The 22826-nt window shown below is 34.5% G+C and overlaps 1 protein-coding gene across 1 annotated transcript in view; it reads right to left on the bottom strand.

Moving 5' to 3' along the window:
- The window catches only part of FSIP2 (fibrous sheath interacting protein 2), a 91537-nt gene that overhangs the window by 17671 nt on the left and 51040 nt on the right, over nucleotides 1-22826 (bottom strand). The window contains exons 17-19 of the mRNA XM_044240947.1: nucleotides 11283-20806; nucleotides 8091-8585; nucleotides 6266-6366 (exon numbers count right to left, since the gene is read on the bottom strand). Of these exons, the coding sequence (XP_044096882.1) occupies nucleotides 6266-6366; nucleotides 8091-8585; nucleotides 11283-20806 (10120 nt within the window). The remainder of the gene's footprint in view (nucleotides 1-6265; nucleotides 6367-8090; nucleotides 8586-11282; nucleotides 20807-22826) is intronic.

Genomic DNA, 22826 nt, shown 5'->3' with positions numbered 1-22826 from the left:
GGTTTTTATTATGAATATATTTTGAACTCTGCCAAATGCTTTTTTTGCATCCATTGAAATGATTTTGTTGAATATTTTTGCATCCATATACATGAGATATATCTCCCTGCAGGGGTGTGTGTGTGTGTGTGTGTGTGTGTGTGTATAGTCTTTATCTGTTTTTAGTATCAGGGTTATACTGGCCTTATAGAATGAACAGCGAATTTTTCCTTCCTTTTGTATTTTCTTGAAATAGTTTGAGAAGAACAGGTACTAACTCTTCTTTAAATGTTCAGTAGAATTTGTCTGTGAAGCTGTCTGGTCTTAGACTTTTATTTTTGGGTTGTTTTGTTTTGTTTTGTTTTTTAATTACTGATTCAATTTCATTGCTGGCAATTGTTCTGTTCAAATTTTTCTATTTCTTCCTGCTTTAGTTCTGGTAGGTTATATGTTTCTAATATTATGTTTCTTCTAAGTTGTCCAATTTGTTGGCATATATGTTTCCATAATATTCTGTTACCATTATTTGTATTTCTATGGTGTTGTTGTTATTTATCCTCCTTCATTATTAATTTTATTTCTTTGGGTTCTCTCTCTCTCTCATTTTTGTTCTATCCTTGCTAGAGGTTTATCAATTTTGTTGATTTTTCCAAAGAACAATTTCCTGATTTCATTTGATTTGTTCTTTTTTTTTCTTTTTTCAGTTTCTGTATCACTTATTTCTGCTCTACATTTTATTACTTCCTTCCTTCTGTTGTGCTCCAGGTTTTAGGTTTTGTTTGTTTTGTTTGTTTGTTTTTTCAAACTCGTATAGGTGTAAGGTTAGGTTGTTTATTTGAGATTTTCCTTATTTCTTAAGGTAGGCCCGTGTTGCTACAAACTCACTTCTTAGAACAACTTTTGCTGCATGTCAAAGCTTTTGGACCATTGTGTTTTCATTTTCATTTGTTTCCCATTTCCATGTAATTTTTAATTTCTTCTTTAATTTCTTGACTGATCCATTCATTGTTTGATAGCATACTATTTATCCTTCATGTATTTGTGGTCTTTCTAGATTTTTTTCTTGGGGTTGATTTGTAGTTTTGTAGTGGTGTCAGAGAAGATGCATGCTATTACTTCAACTTTTTTTTTTTTTTTTTTTAAAGTTGTGGAGGCTTGTTTTGTGGCCTAATCTGTGATCTATTCTGGAAAGTGATCCATGTGCACTTGAAAAGAATGTATATTTTGCTGTACTGGAATGGAATATTCTGAGTATGTGTATTAAATCCATCTGGTCCAGTATGTTATTCAAAGCCACTGTTTCCTTGTTGATATTTTGTTTGGATGATCTGTCCATCAATGTACATGGGGTATTAAAATCCCTTACTATAACTGTATTACTCTCAAGTATTTCTTTTATTTTCTTTTATGTTTATTATTAACAAAATTTTTGTTTTATGTTTGCTTATGTATTTGGGCACTTCCATATTGAATGCATAAATATTTACATTTGTAATATCCTCTTGTTGGATTGCCCCCTTTATGATTATATAGTATTCTTCTTAGCCTCTTGTTACAGTCTTTCTTTTAAAGGCTTCTTTTTCAGATATAATTATTGCTACCCCAGCTTTTTTTTAAATCATAAATGTTTCTCCATCCACTCACTTTCAATCTGCAGGTTTCTTTTTGTCTTGAGTGTCTGTAGGCAGCATATGAATTTTCAATCCACTCTGACACCCTATGTGTTTTGATTGGAACATTTAGTCCAGTTACATTTAAAGTAATTATTGATAACTATGTATTACCATTTTTTAACTTGTTTTGTGGTTGTTTCTATAGATTTTCTCTGATCCTGGAGTGTCTGGGTGGCTCAGTTGGTTAAGCATCTGTCTTCAACTCAGGTCATTATCCCAGGGTCCTGGGTCTGAGTCCTGCCTTGGGCTCTCTGCTCAATGGGGAACCTGCTTCTTCTTCTCCCTCTGCCTGCTGGTCTCCCTGCTTGAGCTATCAAATAAATAAATAAAATCTTTAAAAAAAAAATACCCAGATTTTCTCTGATCATTTCTTCTTTTGCTTTCTTTCATGGTTTGTTGGCTTTCTTTAGTGATGTACTTGGATCCCCTTCTCTTTATTCTTTACATGTCTATTACTGGTTTTTGATTTATGGTTATCATTAGTTTTACATATAACTTCTTATATAAAGCACAATGTATACTAAGCTGATGTTTGTTTAGGTTTAAATCCATTTTTTTTTATTCCTCTCCCTCCCATGTTTTTGGTATATGGTATTATATTTTACATTTTTTTAAACGAATCCCTTGATTGTATAGAAATTTATTGTTACTGCTTTTGTGTTTTTTTTTACTTTTCCTACTACTTTATAGTCTTTCTTTCCACTCACAGAGTACTTTTTAATATTTCTTGTAGGGCTGGTTTAGCACTCATGTCTTCCTTCAGTTTTTGTTTGAGAAACTCTCTTTGTTTGAGAAATCTCTTCTTCTGTTCTGAATGATAGTCTTGCTGGGAAAGTATTCTTGGCTGCAGATGTTTTCTTTTCAGCATTCTGAATATATCATGCCACTTTCTTTTGGCTTGCAAGTTCCTGCTAAAATGTCCACTGATAGCCTAATGGGGGTTTCCCCTTGTATGTAACTGTCTTCTTTTCTCTTGCTACTTTTAAAGTATTTTATCACAACTTTTGCCATTTTAATTAGTAAGTGTCTTGGTGTGGACCTCCTTAGGTTGCACTTTTGAGGGGATCTCTGTGACTCTTGGATCTGGATATTTGTTTCTTTCCCCAAATTAGGGAAGTTTTCAGCTATTATTCCTTTAAATAAATTTTTCTGCTGCCTTCTCTCTCTCCTCTTCAAGCCCTAGAATGTGGATGTTATTATGCTTGATGGAGTCACTGAGTTCCCTAAGACTATTCTCAATTTGCATATTTTTTTCCTCTCCTTTTGTCAACTAGATTACTTTCCATTCTCTGTCTTCTAGGTCATTAATTTGTTCCTCTGTTTCACCTAGCCTGCTACTTATTCCATCAAGTGTATTTTTAACTTTATTTATTGTGGTTTTTTTTAAAGATTTTATTTATTTATTTGACAGAGAGAGAGAGAGAGAGATCACAAATAGGCAGAGGCAGTCAGAGAGAGAAAAGGAAGCAGGCTCCCTTACTGAGCAGAGAGCATGATGCAGGGCTTGATCACAGGACCCTGGGATCATGACCTGAGCCAAAGGCAGAGGCTTAACCCATTGAGCCACTCAGACATGCCCATTTATTGTGTTCTTGATCTCTGATTGGTTCTTTTTCTTTTTTTAATCTCTGTATTAAATATCTCACTGATGTCTGCCATTTTTTTTTTTTTTTTTGAGAGAGAACAAGTGAGAGAAGGGGGTGGGTAGAGGGAGAGAGAGAATCTTAAGCAGACTCCACACTGAGCATGGAGTCTGACACAGAGCTTGGTCTCATGACCCTGAGCTGAAATCAAAAGTCAGATGACCAACCGAATGAGCCGCCCAGGTGTCCCCAGTGTCCACAGTTTGTTTGTTTGTTTGTTTTTGTAGTCCAGTGAGTATCTTTGTCATCATTACTTTAAATTCTCTATCAGCATATTATTTGTTTCCATTTAACTTTGATCTCTTGCCATGGTTTGGTTCTGTTCTTTCATTTGGCAGATGTTTTTCTGTCTCCTCATTTTGTGTGCCTTTTTGTGTCTGTTTCTATGTGTTAGGAAAAGTTAGCTATTCACTTGCTCTTAATGGTAATAGCCTTATGAAGAAGATGTCCTGTAGTGCCCTGCAGCACAGTATTTCCTGTTCCCCAGGCCCTGGCACTTCAGGGGGTATTTCTTATGTGTGTTGTGTGTGCTCTGCTGTTGAGTCTTGGTCTTTTTTTTTCTTTAGTCCAATTGTTTGCAGAGGCTATCTTTGCCTATTGTGGACAGCAAGGTACAGTGGTCTGCTTGCAAAATGAGACCTGCCTCCACTCCTGCTGGAACTGAGGTCCTGCAAAATACTCAGGGGTCAGGTGATGTGGTGTTGACAGGGTTTGAGCTGGTCTTCTGGGGAGGGGCCTGCAGTACCAGGTACTGAGGTGGGCATGACTGAGAAGGGTAGATATGCTGAAGTATGTGTGTGTGTAGGGGGAAGGTAAGGAGTGTTGGTGCTGCACTGGTTCTCACAGGTGGCCATTGTTTATGCTGGGGATGAAGGGAGGGAAATGGTACCTACTGGCTCCTTTGCTCCTGGAGGGGCTTCCCCACGATCCCTGTCTCTCTGGGCTGTACACTGATATGAACAGAGCAGTCTCCCTCCTGTCTGTCCCCTGCATTTTTCAAACTTCTGGTTCTATGCTGTATCTGCATGGGCTGTTTGTCATGCTATCTTTTTAAGGGCAGGGACTCCACTTCTTAACACCTCTGGGCTCTACCACAGCCAAGCCTACTGATTTTTTTAAAATAATAGACTTTAAGTCCTGCTGGTTTTAAGAACTCATGAAATTAAACCCCTCTCACTTTCAAAGGCAAATATTATGTAGATTAAAGCTCCCAATTTGTGAGCTTCCCAGTGTGAAAAGTCTGTCTTTGACCTTTCTCTATGCCATTGGCTCCCTCCTTCCTGCAGAAGGCCATTGTCCATTTTGTTCCCAGGCCCTTTTTACTGTTCCTACCTTATTTGATGTGGCCTCTTCTTTGCCTTTAGTTGTGGAGTTTCTTGTCCCAGTCTTCAGGCCATTTCCTGGGTTATTTACACTGGCATGGATGTTAGATAGTTATATCCAGGGGACAAGGTGAGCTTTGGTTCCTCCTTCTGACAACTTCCCAGCCAAACTTCAAGGACTCCCTTTTGTCAGATCTTCTTTTAAATGTTTTATTTCCCAAGAATGCTTCCCATCATGCTTCTTTTCAGGGCCTTCAATATTCATTGTATTCTTTTGCCAGTAATCTCTTGCTCTCAGGTGCATCTTGTAGTCCTCTGTGATTTTCATGCACTGTGGGACCCATCAGCTGCCTTCTGTGATTTCCAGGCATAGTTCCAAACTATGCCACTGTCTCAGTCTATTTAGGTGAAACAGAAACATTCCCTCAGCCAGCCCACAGCTAGAAGAACAGTGCAAACAAGTTCCAGTCTGCTCTTTCCATCCCAAGGGAGGGAACTGGGAATTGGGCCATTTCTTTCCAACTGTGTCTTGTCATGTTGCAGAGGGGATTGTGCAAAGGCAAGCAAAAATCTGGAATTTCCTACCATTTTGAATGTGGCTTTACCTTGATTACACATTCACTCGATTACTGCAAATATTTGACTATTTTTCAGAGCTCATAGAAGGTTATTTTATCAGCCTGTAGTTTTTGTTTGTTTGTTTCCCTGAGGAGACAAGGGCCTGTAGTTTCCTGGTTTGCCATATTGCTCCAAATTGACTTTTATTTGATATCATCTATGCCCTCTGTCTTCATCATTGATATAAACAATAGAGAGGTGCTCACATTAATAATGTATTTTAAAATAACCATTATGTAGGAAAGAGAGGCAATGATGGGTATCCCCAAAATGTCACAGTCAGTGTCAAAAAGAAACAACTCCTTCATGCTATGTGGAAAGAAATGTAACCAGGCAGATTTTTCTCTTTATACCCATTCCTTCTCCTATAATTGAAAATGTTACCTCTTCTGGGTTATGAATATATGAATATAAAAATATTCATAAACTTAACAATTTTAAACAACTTTTAACTCTCCTAGATATGGTTATTAGATTTCAAGTCTACAGTATACTTTATTGTCTCTGTCCTCTGTAATTGCCACACACTCCCGACTTTATTCCTATAGTTGTCCAAACCTGAATTATCTTCTTATATAAATGCTTTCTATACTTAGAGGCCCATATCAAACTCCGTTGTTTTCCAGACTTCATCTCTGAATGCTCTACCTTACAATGCCCCCTTTCATCTTTTAATTCTTCTTACAGGCATTTATATACACTGGAACTTTTAGCAACTGAAACAGGTTGAGCAGGAACTCCTTGGGGTGATAGTGCAGTATCAAATACACTAGCAAATTCTTGATCCAAGACACTGCTATACTATAAAAGATGTAGAAACCAGGTAACTGAAAATGAAGGATCAGGTAGAAAAGGGGACTGCCTCAGGAATTCTCCACAGTGAGAAGGTATAGGAGGGAAGAATAAGGAGTAAGGTAAAGTCTAATGCTGAATACTTGCCCAACCATAATTTTACCAGGGACCCTATTCTTCCCTTAAGTATTATTTTCATCTCAGATTTCTATTTTTGTATTGCTTTAATTTCATATACCTGGTAGATGAAATCAGATCTTCTTGGTTGTATGAAGATGAACTCATGATTCTATGTATGAAGTAATGTGTTGGTTCAGTACTAGGATTCCTTTTTTCTTTCTGGAGAAGTGAAAAACATATATTACATAAAGTCGAGTTTGATATGTACTTTCTCACCTTATTGTCATACTTTGCACTCAAATCTACACTATAATAAAAAAAATTCTAGAGATTATTTAAAAGATGAATCTCTTAATTCTAATGAAAAGGTCTCTTTCCAGATTTTTTTTTTTTCCTTTGGAAATGACTCAGTGCTGATGATCTATATTTTATATTGGAGTTTGAATAGTTTTTAATATAAATTTAAATAGTATTTGAAGAATATAGTTTTCCATTTCTGCACTTTACAAATATTTTAAATCTTATTTTACTGAGTACAAAAAGAAAAAGAACAGAAACATAAGTCTTGTCAATTCAGAAGTATTTCAATTCAACCATCTTAATATATACTCTGTTTGTTGGGAAGTCATGTGATTTCATGACCATATTTTTTATGAGTATATCTTTATTATGATATTTCTTAAAATCCCAAAAAAGCTACTATTATTGGGATTATTGTTCATATAATCCATTTTGAGTTTTTTTTTTAAAGTTTTTATTTGAAAGAGAGAGAGAGCGCGAGCAGATGGAAGGGCAGAGAGATAGAGAGAACCAGGACTCCTGCTGAGCAGAGAGCCCAACACAGGGCTCCATCCTAGGACTCTGAGATCATGACCTAAGTTGAAAGCAGACACTTAACCCTGGGTTGGTTGGGATAACCAACCCAGGTATCCCTCCATTTTGAGTTTTGCAAATGTTATGCTATAATATTTCTTTAGTTATCTATGAAGCCAGCATTTCTGACTATAAGGCTCAAGAAAATTATTCTGAAGACTGCATCTGGTCATGAAATCACAAATAGATTCCCAACAGATAGATCAGAATATGCATTAAGATAATTTACTTGTTAAGCTTCTGAATTGAACAGAATTGTATCTCTGTTCTTTTTCTCTTGTTCATCTCAGCTTTTATACATACCCAGGAATCATGTCAAGTGGATACACAATAGAATTTTCTTACCAGGATATCCTAAATCATATACCCTTTCCCAAAACGGGTTTTGGTACCAGTTTTTGGATAATGATCACTGAAATTCAGACCATCATTTGAGGGGTGTGATTTTAGCGACAATAGCTATACCCCATGATAATAGTGGAACTTATGGGCTGGTTATAAGGACATTTAAAATATTTTGATTAGCTTGTTAATTTTGGGCATGTTGGCTAAGTAACTAAATAAGCTGGCTACATAGCTTGCCCAAAGCACACATAGCTATTAAGTGAGAGTCAGGATTTAGACCCAGACAATCTAAATTTGTATGAATCTTCTTTTTTTTTTTACTTCTACATTGACCCAATGTCTAGTCCTATCCTACCTGTATAAGTTTTCTTTACACAAAATATTCAATGGATATTTACCAGCCAAAATACAAAGGGACTGAAATTTATTAAATTACAGATTAAATAATTAGCTTGCATTTCTTTTCAATGGTTTATATTTTATGTTTCCTTGGGCTTCTAACTAATCTAGGTCTCTTTCCATTATCTGCTTTCCCTCCGTTGAGTTTCATGGGTTCATCTGTTAATGATTTCTTTCGTACCATAAATATTACTAGGCTTAGGAGGAGACTGGAACCATTTTAGTATTCATTTATGACTAATTAAGATACATTCTCAGACAGAATTTCTGAAGATCTCTACTCTTTCCATTGATACCAGTCACTGACAGCTATGTTTCTCATTCACCTTATTCTGTGTTTTTTTCTCCTGAGAGCCCGTTTCAGTCATGGTTGCTGAGCATGTGGCCATGTCAATCTCAGCAATAGCTCTTTTAACTTTTCTCTCTTTTGGTTCTATTATATGATTTGAGGTTGCTTCAGTACTTTCAATATTTACACTGGATGTGGGCTGACAACATCTGCTTAGAGACAAAAACTTTTTCAGGCTGCTTGTGCTTATTGTTGGCTTGGGAGAGACAACTTTGCTTTCTACTGGCTTCATGGCTTCTTTCACTTGGTCTTCAAATTGTTCTCTTAAGCATTCTTCTTGTACAATCTCTTTTAAAACAACCTCATCTTCAGACATTAGTTCCTCTTCTATGGTACTTGCTGAATCTTCTTGATCAATATCATGAGCTACTAACCGAATGATAAGATCTTTTTTGTTCTGAACATCTTTTAAAAGCTCTACCTTGGTGATATCAGGCTTTCTTATATTCTGAAATGAATTTCTGCAAACAGCCTGGAATTGAAGGTACATTGCATATTAAAAACAAATGCCTCAATCAATCTCCTGTGGTTCTATTATAATTTAACTACTTTAATATGATTTATAGTTTCAGTTTAAAGAGTATTATCTTCAAATGCTACTCTTTGTATATTAACAATATTTTAAAAAGAGGAAACAAATGAAAGTTATGAAAAATATTTGTGGTGTCTAGCATTTCTTTTATATTCCAGAGATCATATTAATCTATCAGAACTTACTCCAAAGTGTAGAGGAACATCTAACACTGGTTTCTTTTCTTTTCTCTTTTTTCTTTTTTCTTTTTTTTTTTTTTGCTTAAACTTAAATTAAATTAAACCTAAATTTTGTTGCTTCATAATTTACTTTTTGTTTTTTCATTGACCTTCAAAATTTTGGGACAGAATAGACATTGTAATCTATTTTTCTGAAATTCTAGATAGGCAATCATAGAGAATCCTAAATGTAAGTATAGTCAATAAAAAGAAATCAAGATATTGTCTGATCTTGGCTTTTAAAAATGATGAATAACCAGACCTGTGAAGGTCTTTGACTCCTTAATCCTTATTCTTCCACTCCTGAACCTTTGGTTATATTTTCCAAAAGAATTGTCAAAACAAGTCTTAAGTTTTTTTTACCCTTCTAGTCAAGTCTTACTTTCCATTTCCAATGTCTAAAGACAAATCAAAGAAAAGACAATTATAGATAACAGAATTTCTCTAATTTCTGTTGTTTTTGATGATACCACAGAACCTCCAAACTGACTTAATAGTCATAAACCTCAACATCATTTATAATACTGTGAGCAAGTTTTTCAGACAATGGTGTCCTAAAAAAATATCTTCTGTGGAAAAATATAGAAACAGCTTTTTAAAGAAATCAAAACACAATCAATTTTTATTTTCTGTGTCAGTAAGGGGAATTAATGGTTTAGAAAATAAAAAATCATCCCATATGGTTTTGGAATTTATTACTGTACATAATTTTGATATGTATATGCCTAGTGTGTTGGGAATCGCTACTACTCAAAACAGAAAACAAAGCCCTGTTATAGAGCCATCAAATGTCTAAGTTCTTTGATCCAATCTACCTTTCTTTTATCTCTTCTCTGTCCCTATGCTAGAGATAGACAGTATTGATACCCAGATTGGTAAAAATCATGTGTCTTAATAGAGTTCTCTGTATCTATTTCTTTAATATACTTTTAAAAAAAAATTTAGGATGGCTTTTCTTCCCTTTAAAAAGACACAGGTGATTGTTTTGGTTTATTAAATATTCTCTTTCCTGCTTGGTGTGGTCTACAAATGACTTAAATAAAGAGAGGCAATGACTAAAAGTAAGATTTGTGACAGAAAATTCTACAGATAATTAAAAACCAATTTTGAGTAATGTTATTCTACAGTCTGTTCACACAAATTAAACCCCCAAGGGGTTATTTGTATATAAATGAAGACTGCTAAATAATATGCTAATAGAATGATAAGAACACATATATAATAACAAAACTTAAGGGTGAAAAGGACTGTCCTCTGATCCAAAAAGTTTAGGGCAAAGAAGATTAAATTATGCCTTGGTTCATGATGATCTCAGTATTTGAGTATGAAAACATAAAGCACTAATTAACATATTTACCAGCCCTAAGACTTAGTTCAGTGTATTGCAGAACAGCATTGGGAAAAAATTCAAGTTTATGCTCCAGGGAGAAAAGGTCTATAAAACTTTGCTCCAGGCCACAGATTATTTCCCTAAGTACACTCAGTCTTCTAATGAAGGAACACCATCAATATAAGGGGATTTGACAAAAATCAAAATGTGTAGGTCAGTGTAAATGTATAGGCCAGACAATCCCTCTGTCCTCAGTGGTATAGTTTCCATGTAACAAGGACATAGTTTTGATATTTTAAAGTCCTACTTAGTTTAATGTATTTGGGGTCCTAGTATGGAACTTTAAGGCAGAGCTAGGTCCATAGCAAGAGGAAATTGGTTCCTCAAAATGGCAGCATTAGGGTAGCTGCCCTAGGTCTAGAATACAGGTAAAAGGGAAAACTGGGCATTTACTGAGAGTATAGAAAAATTTGAAGAAGCTAATATAATTGAAGTGAAATAATAAGAAACCAGTATAATCTAGGATTTTTAGTGGAATGTTTATTAACAAATGTTGCTAAAAGTAAAAAGATTACCACTGTATAAGCGATAAGTTTGAGAAATTAAACTGTTTTAAACTTTTGTAGATAGTTTTTGAAACCTCATATATCCTGATATTCCATTAACTGGCCTTTTAAAACTGCTTTTGATATCTACAATAAAGAACTTACAGGAGCTATTAAGGATTGTGTCTCTTCTGAATTGACAATTGAAGATTATAAATAGTCAGCCTTATTTTACTGTTAAGATTATAAATAGTCAGCCTTATTTTACTGCCTTTTTTTAAAACAATAACAACAACAACAACAACACTATGAACTGATTTTCATAAGAAAACTTGCCTGAGACCTTTAGAGTGAGCCCCTAAGCTGATACGGCAAGTCCCAGTAAATTATATGACTATATGGATGAACCCATGCAACCAGTTCTCCTATAGGGCTTGATAGTAACAACAAAAAGGCATTCCCATATGCCTGTTGGAGGAAGGGAATCACAGAACCACTATGTCTCACTATTCACTTATGTTTTTACTATTGCTTTTGCACTTACCTCAAAGGGTTTTACATCCAGTCGTCCCAACTTATTCAATGAGGAACGTCTTTCTCTCTTTATCTTTTCTATATTGGATGTGTCTGGTAGGGAGTAGCTTCTCCCATTTATTGATGCCTTTCTCAGTTCTGTTATACTATGTCCAGTGTTTCTTAAACACTCCATCTTCAGTTTCTCAAGAGGTTGAGTTTTTACAGAAATTACTGCTAAGTGTTCTGAGATAATTTCTGGATCTATTTTGATGGGTTTATTCCCCAAATGAGGAACTATTTTGATTGGAAAATTTCCAGTTGAATCTTGATATGACTCTTCTTCCTCTAACTCATGTGTTATATCAATAGCAGCATGCTTTTGGGCCTTTTGAATAATTCTATCAACATCTAGATTTCCAAAGAAATTAGCATTTGAATTCTTTCTGGTAACTGTATCTAATGGAAATTGTGAAACTCCACTAATAATTAAACTAGCCACTTTTCTAGGGAAAACAGTGTTTGTACAGTTTATATCATCATAAAGTTCTTCCTGGGTTCCAGACTGTTGGAGTACATTACTATAAATAGAATCAATAACCTGAGAAATCATTTCTATACTTTCTGGATTTAAAAGGTGTTCTTCAGGATTAGCAGCAACAAGATTAATATTACTTTGGGAAATTTCAGCTGTCACAGATTTTGTCAGTTGAGATGCGATTTTATTTAACTCGGGCTTTGATAAATTTTTTGCATTTTGGCTTGAGGCACTTGGCAACTTTACTATCTTAGCCAAAAACAAGGCCAATGCTTCCTCTAAAAACCTGGCATCTAACATAGAACCTTTTTTGGATGAAGACTTTTCCTGAGACTTAAATTCATCAGCAGTTTTGAGCACTTTTTCCATAATTTTGACAGCTTCCAGAACTAATCCTGAACTTGATACTTTGTCCTCTACTTGAGATTGAAATTCAGAATTAGAAATTTCCTTCACCATTAAAAGACCTATTATATCAGAAAGGACATTACTTTTACCCATTAAATCTTTAAATATAGAAGTGTGTGAACCAGAGTGCTTTAAAACACTGGCATAAACAGAATTAACTACTTTTTCAATAGTTTCATTGTTAGCTAAAGGTACAGTAGGGAATTCCTTGGCTGGTGATACAAGTTTAATCTTACTTTTGGAGATAAATTCTTGTATTGAATCTAATATTTTTGAGCTTATTTTTTGCATGTCAGTTTCTAGAGATTTGGTTCTTTCATTATCCACTTTTGGAAATACAGATAAAAGTTTTGATAAAAATTTTACAGCAGTTTCTTCTATTATATTATAAGGCAGTATACGAACATGTGATGGTTGAGGCTGGAGAGCATCAGGAGTTTGGATAACATCTTTAAGAATATTTTCAACAACACTGTCAACTTCTGCACACTGATGTGGAGTTAGCTCTCCAGAAAAATAGTTTTGCAATTGACTGCCAGTCACTTCTTTCAGAACTAAGTCAACTATTGTTTCTGAAAGGATTCTGCATCCACTGGCTACACAATTTTGTATTATCTCTTGTGATCCATACTGTGACAAGAGATTATTATAAATAGAATGAATCACTAATTGAATAATTTCATCGTCATTGGGATGTAAAGTTTCCACATATTGTATGGTCATATCTTTATCTTTGGAGATTGCTATTGTAACTGTATTTAATAATCTCATTTTAAGGAAATCCAGTTCTGTGAACCAATTGTACTCAGATGTTTCTACTTCAGTGTTGGATACTGTTGAAAAAATTTTGGCTAAAAGAGCAGAAATAACATTTTCCAAAAATTCATGAGGCAGCATGATAGTAGATGGTGATAATGGTTGACATTCTTTGCTGGCTGTTTGTACCACCTTTTGGACCTTTCTAACAACATCCGTAGATTCCAGAGGCAAACATGCTGAAGTTGGAACCTCATCACAAAATATGAAATTAAGCTGATGTTGAAAAATTTCATTTATCACTGCACTGGTTAGTCTTCGTGCTAAATTTTCCCCATTATTTTTAATATTCTTACAGATCAAGTCTTGAGATTTATATTCCTTCAAAATATTGCACACAGAAGAATGGACTACTTTGTTGACCAGTGTTTTATCAATTCCTTGTATTTTATCTAGGAAGGGTATCTTATTTGATGATAGTGTTTCAGTCCTTTTATGCATAAGTGGCATTTTATCCACAATTAGTTTGTTAATGTTGGATGATGTTTCATCTGTAGTTGTTTCTTTTTGCCTGGGAAGTGCTTTAGGAACTGATGACACTTTATCAACAGGTGGAAAAAACTGATTTCCCTTATGTGGCCTAAATACCTTAATTTGAGCATCTGAAAATTCCTTCAACAGTGACTCCATAAATTTCATAGCTATATCATAAAGTTCAGCTTGATTTTTACCATCATCACTTACATTTTGACATCTGTCACCTATTTGTGTTTCTGATGATGAAGAAAAGAGCAATTTGTTAACCATCTCGATGATAACATCTTCTAAAAATTTAGCAGGAACAATTCCAGGTTTACCTTTTGATGGGTGTTGAGAACTGTCTGATTTACTAGGTTCATTTTTAATCTCCTTATTTTTCAAATTTTCTGATTTTTTCCCTCTCTTACTCTCTTTCTCTTTTTCTTTCTCTCTCTCTCTCTCTTTCCTTCTTTCTATACTTCTCACTTTCTCTTTTTCCTCTTTCTCTTTGATTGGAAGATTGTTAATTGAGAGGGATGAATCTTTTGTTGAAACAGACTGTGTAAAATCTTGGCAAACTTCTTGAATTACATGTGATGTTGTATCATTTAGGGGAGTTTGGGGTTTTGAATAATCTGCTGATTCTGGAGAAGGATATAATACTAAAATATTGTCATAAATGTTTTCAGTGACATTTTGAACGTATTCATAATCTGAGTACTGTTTCTCATTTATATCTGTTTGAGATGAAAGGTCTTTTTCATTCTCTTTTTTTGGCTTTTGGGTAACTGTTTTCAAAATATTTTCTGTTGTGGTCTCTGTATTCCTCACTTTGGATGTCAAGGATAACTGAAAGGGCTTGTCTTCCTCTTTTGATGTATTTTCCCTTGTTTTGTCAATCTTCTTTTCATTGTTTATTTCAAAATTTGGTCCAGGTATTTCCTCCTCATATACTGTAACATCAGTAACTACTAGAGATTGTGTGTGTAACTTGTTACCTTGTCTCCTCTCATCCTTTGAAGCTGATATGCTTATCTTCTCAATTTCATTATTTTTAAGATTTACCCTCAAATCTGGTTCCTGCCTGTCTTTATGTTTCACACTAGTAGTTGGGCAAGTGACTACATCCTCGTATTTTATTGAAATTTCCATTTTATTTTCTGTCTCTTTATTTTCATTTGTCACATTTGCAGCTGGCACTGATAACATGTTATTCATGTTGCTTTTCATAATTGTAGTTATAGAGGTAACTACTGGATCTTGGATGTCACCTTTTTTCATTGATGTCTCTTTAGTTTTGAAACTTTTCTTTCTAGTTATTGTACTGCTATCTATTTCCAAAGTGTCTGACACATTTTTCTGGCCTGTGGTTACAGAAGTGTATTTATATGATTGTTTTGGTAAAGCAAGTTCATTCCCTTTCAAGCAACTGTTTATCTGTGTAGAGGTTTGCTGTGGTAGGTGCTGAACCCTTTGGGTGATGTTATCCGGATTTAGAAATGAAAAGAAGGTGGAAGACCAGTCTCCTGAAAAAAGTGGTTGAATCTTGAAAGCAGAGATTGCCTTCTGAGCTAAAGCAGCAATCATTTCTGCTACGACGTTATTTTTGTCATCCTGAATATCACTAGAGCCATATTTTCCTATGAACTGATCATATACAAAATTGGATATCTTGTCAACTGTTTCTTTATCAATTGGTGGAAAAGAAAACATTTCCTCAGCATTTGGTAGAACTTTAATTTTACTTTTCTTAAATTCTCCTATCAGAGAATTTGCAAATTTTATAGCTAAGCCCACAATGTCAGGCTCTAGCATTTCTTTTTTCTTAGAATCTTCAGTAATACTTGGAAGAGAATAAAATTTATGAACAAGGTCAACAATTACATCTTCCAAAAATGTAGCTGAATATAGAGCAGGCTGTGTCGTTTCTTTACCAGGTTTACTAAGTACAGACTTTTGCCCATATTCAGATACATCACTGGAAGATTCTTCATTATGTAAAAATGGCTGCAGATGATGATCCATGATTTCCTTCATGATGAATCCAGCTATTTTACTGAGGAATGAGCCTCCTTTTTTGTCTGCATCTTTCTGTACTTCAGCTTGAAATTCAGATTTTTTCAAAATATTATTACATATAGAGTCAACCAAATTCTCAATCATTTCTAATTGCATAGTTTCTGCATTCTCCTCTGCTGTGGCAAGACGGATCTCATGTTCAGAAATTTCTTTGATAATTTCATCTGTCAGCTTTGAAGTTGCATCTACAAACTCATAATCTGAGGTAACTTCTTCCTCTTTTAGTTCACTTTCAGTGTCAGGTGAAGGGAAGATATGCACTAGCAGCTTGTAAATCATATCTTCCAGAAGAGAACGAGGCAGCACAGTAATACATGATGGCAAGGTATGGCTATCACTTGTGATTACATTGAGCACATTTCTGATGATATTATCAGCTTGCGGGGAAGAATAAGAAGAAGACACTAATTCTCCAGAAACTAATGATTGCACCTGATAATCATAAATTTCCTCTAATAGCAAATAATATATTTTTCTTCCAAAACAAACAGTGTCACTTTGTATAGCCCTGTATACTTGAATCAGAGATTTATATTCATCTAAAATTTTTTCATAAATAAGGTTGACTGTTTTTTGAACAATTTCTTTATATCCTTCTGAAAAACGCATATCATCATCAAAGTTATCTGCAACTAAAATCTCTGATGTGGTAAACTCCTGAACAATTGAGTTTACTAAGGTTGTAACAATGCTGGCAATTTTGGTTTTTACTGTATCTGGGTTTTCAGCAGCCAAGAAATTATGTGAGAATGCATAAAGGAGTTTACATAAAAGCTCAGAAATTACTTCCTCCAAAAAGAAAGCTGAGTTCACAATGAAGGACAACTCTCTTTGTTTAGGATCTGCTACATTCTGTTTATATGTTTGATCAACTGCAGATGAAACACGAGTTTTATCTCCAGATAAAAATGACTGAAGATGGTGGTTAAAGATTTCTTTTATTATAAAACTTGCTATTTTTGAGACAGGTATGTTACTTATACCTTTTTTATCTTTTGTAAGAGATTGGTATAAATTCGAATATGAAAGATCAGCATAGATGGAATCAACCATAGACTTGATATCTTTTTCTGAAATCATACTTTGTTTTTCATTTCCATGTTTAATAATACATATTGCATGTTTTGAAATTATTGACATAATTTCATTTATCAGTTTTATGACTGTATTACTTAGATCTGATTGAGTAGTAGTTGGGTGTTCTGTTCTGCATGCCAATGGACTCATCTGAGATATAAGCTGAGTGACAATTTTTTCCAAATGAGTATGTGATAACATGGTAGTATATATTGTTGATGTCTGCCTTTGAAATCTTGATTTGGTAATGTTACACTGAACCCTCTTCATCAAAACATTAGTATTGAGTTTGGAGTGTGACTTTAAAGGAAGCTTTCTTACAAAGTTTGGATGAATTTGGAAATCAAAAGTTTCAGCAAGGATGATTTTGGTTATCCTTGCAGCTAATGTCTTTGGGTCATTTAGAAAATCTTTGTTAGGTGTTATTTCCATCTCATATTCTTGCAGCAGTTTGCTGTACACCTTATCAATAATGTTCTTGACTATCTCTCTCTCCACTGGAGGCAAACAGAATTGCTCCTCAGCATTTTCTAGAATGTTAACTTCAAAGTTTGAGAATTCCTCTGCTATCAAATGTATGAGTTTCTCAGCTTTATCAAACAGTTCATCTTCTGAATCTCTTACTGGTTTTGTTTGTACAATGCCTAATACCCTGTGGAGTATTTTGCTTAAAACCCCAGAGACTACATCTTCCAAAAAAGTTGAGGAATAAACAGTGGCAAAGAACCACTGCTTTTTCTTATTGTCCAAATATGTGTATGATGAAGGTAATAAATTTCCATCCACAAATGGCTGAAGATGTTGTTGACAGATATGTTTAATGATAAACCCTGCTATTCTATCAATAAAAATATCACTACTGCTTGTGATATTTTGCTCAAATGGTTCTTGAGACTCAGAGTTTTGTGAAATATTTTTGAATACTGAGTCAACGAGATGCTGAACATCATCTTCTGAATAAACAAACTTGGTTTCTTCATTTTTTGAAAATCGAATTTCATGTTGGGAAATTTTTATCCTAATATCACTGATTATCTTTGAAGCAATTTCATTGAAATTTGCGCTGGATCTGTCTTTTGGAGTTTCTCTGTCTGGAACAATGCTAGATGCAGAAGGGAAGATTCTAGATAATAGTACTCTTATCATGTCTTCTAAAAACGTGTATGGAAGCAAAGTGTTATATGGAGATAAACTCTGACTTGGCTTGGTAGATTTACTGATGTTACCAAGAATGTCCTGAACAATATTCTCAGCCATTGAAATTGAATGAGAAGATGATGACAAATCGCCAGAGAAGAGTGGATGAAGAAGGTAATCTGAAATAGCTGCTATAATTAAATTGGTAATATTTTCCACAAAAATATCACTGTCTTTAGACTCTTTATCAACTTCGGGGTCTAGCCCATGCTGTTTTAAAACATTTCTATAAATTGAAGTGACAAGTTCATCCACAATATCTATATTTACAGAGGTGTAAGATTGTTCTTTGTCATCATATAGAAAGTGAATTTTAGCTTTGTTAAAATGGCTATTTATTGAGTTTACTATTTTTTGGGTCATATTTTCCAGTTCAATTTCAGTGTCATGCTTTGGATTAAAAATCTTTGATAAAAGTCTGGCAACAATTTCCCCTACAAATGTCTCAGGATAAATACCTAAGGGTGATGGTGTCTGGAATCTGTGTGACTCTCTGACTTCATTAAGAACCTGCTTAACCATATTTGATACTGCATCCAATGGAGTCTTTGGACGAGGTAAACCTTCTCCACACAAAAATGGCTGAAGATGATTTTCAATAATCTCTTGGATAATAAAACTGGCTATTCGGTCAGTCATAATTGGGCTTCGGCTGACTATACTTTTCTGTATTGAAACAAGAGACTCAGACATTTGCACAATATTACTATAAACAGAATCCACCATCTTCTGGAGGTTTTTTCCAGTACATAGATACTGATTATCATATATAGTGAACCAAATTTTATGTTTTGAAATGGCTGATATAACCTTATTTATTATACAGGTAGACATTTCATTGAAATCAGAACTCATGAAATATTTGTTCCCCAAAGGGGAAGTCTTGTTGGGTGAAGGAATGAGTTGAGATAAAAGTCTTCGGATGATATCTTCCAAAAATGAGTGGGACAACATGGTGCTGTAGCTTGTTGAAGACCTAAACTGGGAAGTAAATTTTCTCATGTTATTTTGAAGTTTCTGCAATATAATCTCAGCTTGGAGAGGGTAATAGGAATTTGGAATGAGCTTTCCTCTGAAGCAAGATGGGAGTTGGTAATCTAAAATCTCTGACAATATGCCATTAGTTATTTGTTCTGCTATTGAGGTATTGTCACATGCTTGATTATCATCACAGGTCACTTTTACTTTATATTGCTGTAAAACATCATAATAAACTGAGTCAACAATTCTACTAATAGTTTCTTTATGAATTGGTGGAAAACACAGCCTTTCTTCAACATTCCGTAAAACGGTAACTTGTGCCTTATTAAACTCATTGACTACATTGTTAACAAATATTGTATTCATCTCATAGAGCCAGTCCTCAGTGATATTTTTGTTTTTGTCCCACAGTGAAGTAGAGAGATTAAAAAACAGTTCTGAAATTATTTCCTCCAAAAACGTGGCTGAGTACACACCTGTATTTATATCTCCTGGATAGAGCTTATTATGGATGGGTATTGAATCCACATCTTTTGTTCCCTGTCTTTTGAGAGGTGACACAGAGGTGGAATTTACTGAACATTTCTTGCCAAATGGTGCTTTTACTTTGGAGCTAACCCCACTGGGATTATTCAGGGATCCTGTCAAAGCATTACCATTGTAACTCATGAATCCTAAAAAGGCTTTACCTTGTCCTAATTCTGTTAATTCTGGCCCTTTTGCATTTATGAAACTAGACTGCATTTCTTTTCTTGTATACTTCAAAGGCTTATTTGCAGAAGGTGGACTTCGGGGGAGTTGTACACCGTGACATAGTTTGTCCATCAATGATTTAACCAAGCTGTGGGAAATAAGAGTAAGCATAGAGTCTGATGATAATAAATCTTGATCCATTTCTGCCAGATTTTCTAAAAATTCTGACATATAATCTCCTTGAAATTGTTCACAGTCCACTTCTCCCTTACAGTAATCAAATTCTTCATCTTCTACACTTTGCAGTGTTTTTAAAAGTTTACATTCTTCTGCTGATATTTCATTGGAAAGAGGGCTATTATCAAGTAAAACAGTGTTTGTGCATTTTTCCAAAAGTGTTCTGATAAGTTTCTCACACACAATGTTGAGAAGAAAAACTGATTTGGGGGTGAGGCCTAAGTTATTTCCAAGTAGGCTATTACTTTGCTGATGATCTGAGGATGGAAAAAATGTTCCTGCTTTTTTATCAGAATTCATGGCTTCGCTTGGATGTTCATCTGGTAAAAATAAATCTAAAACAATATTAAAAACTTTATTGACTACTTCTTTGGATTCACGAGTTTTTAGGGTACCAATCAGATTGTCTAACTTACATGCCAGATAATTTAATTTATTTTTTTGAAGGAGATGATCAGTTTGGTAATTAGATGATTTCCGATCTATGAAGCCTTTCTTTCTTTCCATGGTATTTGTTTCATTGCAAATGGTCACACTATTTCTTCTAAACATGGAAAATGATTTTTCTCTTCCATTGCTTTCAAGATGATGGTTTATTCCTATTTCTTTGGACATTACATGAATCACTCCTGTTAAGAGATCCTGAAAGAGATTATCAAAGTCAGCAGAAGCTACTCTTGGGCAGTAAATATACTTTGTTTTTAAAGGAAACATTTGCTGTGCATTGTCAACCTCTATAATGTTACTGTTAAAAAGGATTTCAGTAACAATATCAGAAATTCTTAAAGCAAGTTCTCCAATAGAAATTGACCTGCTTTCAAACGTTTGAGAATCAATAGAAATAATCTTGTTAAATCCTACATTTTGGCTTTCCAGTATTTTCTCCCTTTCTCTACTATCTTTGGTGTTACCAGAAATGCTTGAAGTTAAATGGCAAATGATAGACTCAGTGAGATGTTCACAAAGTTGATTAAGTGAAGAATCATTGTAGGTACTTCTTAGAGGCTGTTTTGATTCACATTTTTTCCTTGACAATGTAGAAATAATAGACACCTTCTCCTCACTGGAAACTGGAAGAAAAATTACCACTTTTAGCATGCATAAAGAGAAATATATAAAATTCAATATATTGATAATTATTTACATTTGAATTTCACCTATGGAATATCTCCCTAAAGAAAAAGAAAAACATAGTCAAGAAAGAAATTGGGTTTTCTTCAGACATTTATTACCCACCTGTGGAATCTTAATTTTAGCCAGAAAATTGAGAAAATAACCCTAAAGAATTCAAGTCTCTCAGTTAAGTGCTGATATCTGTCTTGCTTAGATGGGTTAGGAGCTCTAAGAAGCTGGAAATCATGGAGCAGAAAACTGATTTCCAAGTTTGATGTTACAGTTTACCTTGTCTGCAGTAATCTCTAGAGAGCTCATGTAATTATTTAAAATTTATTTTTTAGTGAAAATATTTAGTGTTATGTTACTTGTTACTTTTTTGAAAAGAATTTATTTATTTATATGTTTGGGTGAGGGGAGGAGCAGAGAGGGAGGGACAAGAAGGCTCCATGCTGCACACAGAGCCAAATGGGGGCTAGATCCCACAACCGTGAGATCATGACCTGAGCTGGAACCAAGAGCCCGACATGTAACCTGAGACTTAGCCACCCAGGCATCCCTCTATTACTTTTAGGGAGCTACAGAGATGTGTTGCAACAATGACTTGATTGAAATGAAAATGTGCTAAACTCCAGAAGGGTTAGGGATAGGTTGCAGTGTCAGTAGTATTTTAACCCTTAGATTTTAGTGTGTCACACCTCTCTTCTTTCTTTCTATTCAAAACAGTATTTATTGAAAATCATATAGCTACCTGGGACAGCCAACTTCTTCAGGTGGCAGCCAGAGAAACACACTATTTTTTTCTCAAAACTTCCTCAACACTTAATCATCTGTTATACCTCTGCATGTAATATTAGGCAAAACTGTGGAGATGGGAAGCTTAGAGCTGAGCTTTGACTGCTAGGCAGGCTTTGGCTATGTTGAGATGAAGAAAGTGAGGAAAGAGTATTCCAAAAGGAACAAGGAGCAGGAGTAAAATCACAGGAAGGCCCTGAATGTGTCTGAAAATAGAGAATAGATTTGGTAGAGAAAAATACCAGTGGGATGAAATCATGGATCTTCTCTTGTTTTGTTCTTCTTTATAATTCTCTAAGTTTAGTTAGGCTGTATTTGGAGAAAGTATATTTATGAGCTTGAAATTGCAGACACACAGCTATCCATCTTGAAAGAATGACAGTTTTAAGGATGGGAAATGAATCCCCATGCAGGTGGGTAGGACTGGTAGGACGTGTTTTCCTGTTTGAATGATTGGCAAGTAATGTATCTGAACTGGTATTATAGCAACTGGTTACTGGTAACTGGAATTATTGATCCAGTTCAGGGGTACTATGCATTATTGGAATATTGCCAGTAAAGAAATTGCCAATAATCAGCAGGTTTTGATATACAAAAAATGGCTCTTACATATGATTCAACTTCTTAGAAAAAGAATGAAAATGGCTTTGTTAGGAGATGTTCAGATTTTAAAGAATTTAAGAATACTGGAATACAAACAAAATAAATGGTTAATACACTGTTCTTATACATTGTGACTAATAATGGCAAAGAGTTCAACTGTTCACCTTGAAAAGATGAATCACTAACCTTCAATCAATTACATGTATATTTGGCATGATCATAAAGAAGTCGTGCATAAAAAACTTTAAAAACTTTTCGGAGCTTCTATCTCACACTCAACCACAATGCTCTTCTTTAAAGTAATGCCATTTTCTTTCATCTGTAGTTATGGAAAACTGAACAGAAGACTTGTTCAGATTCAAACCATGTGAATGTCAAACTTTTTTTTTTCTGGTATCCTGGTATATTAAATACCAGTATTTAATAAGTAATTAATAATTTAATAAGTAATTACATTAATAATTTAATAAGTAATTAAATACTCCATTTCCAAATAATGAATACTGTTTTTCTGAAAATAAATAAATTTTTAAAAAATACTCCATTTCCAATGCTATTGTCAGAAAAAAAGAAAAAAGA

Source organism: Neovison vison, chromosome 3, assembly GCF_020171115.1.
Source record: "Neovison vison isolate M4711 chromosome 3, ASM_NN_V1, whole genome shotgun sequence".
In the NCBI taxonomy this organism is placed as follows: domain Eukaryota; kingdom Metazoa; phylum Chordata; class Mammalia; order Carnivora; family Mustelidae; genus Neogale; species Neogale vison.
The sequence above is the reverse complement of the archived record's forward strand: the minus strand, read 5'-3'. Positions and strand labels throughout refer to the sequence as shown.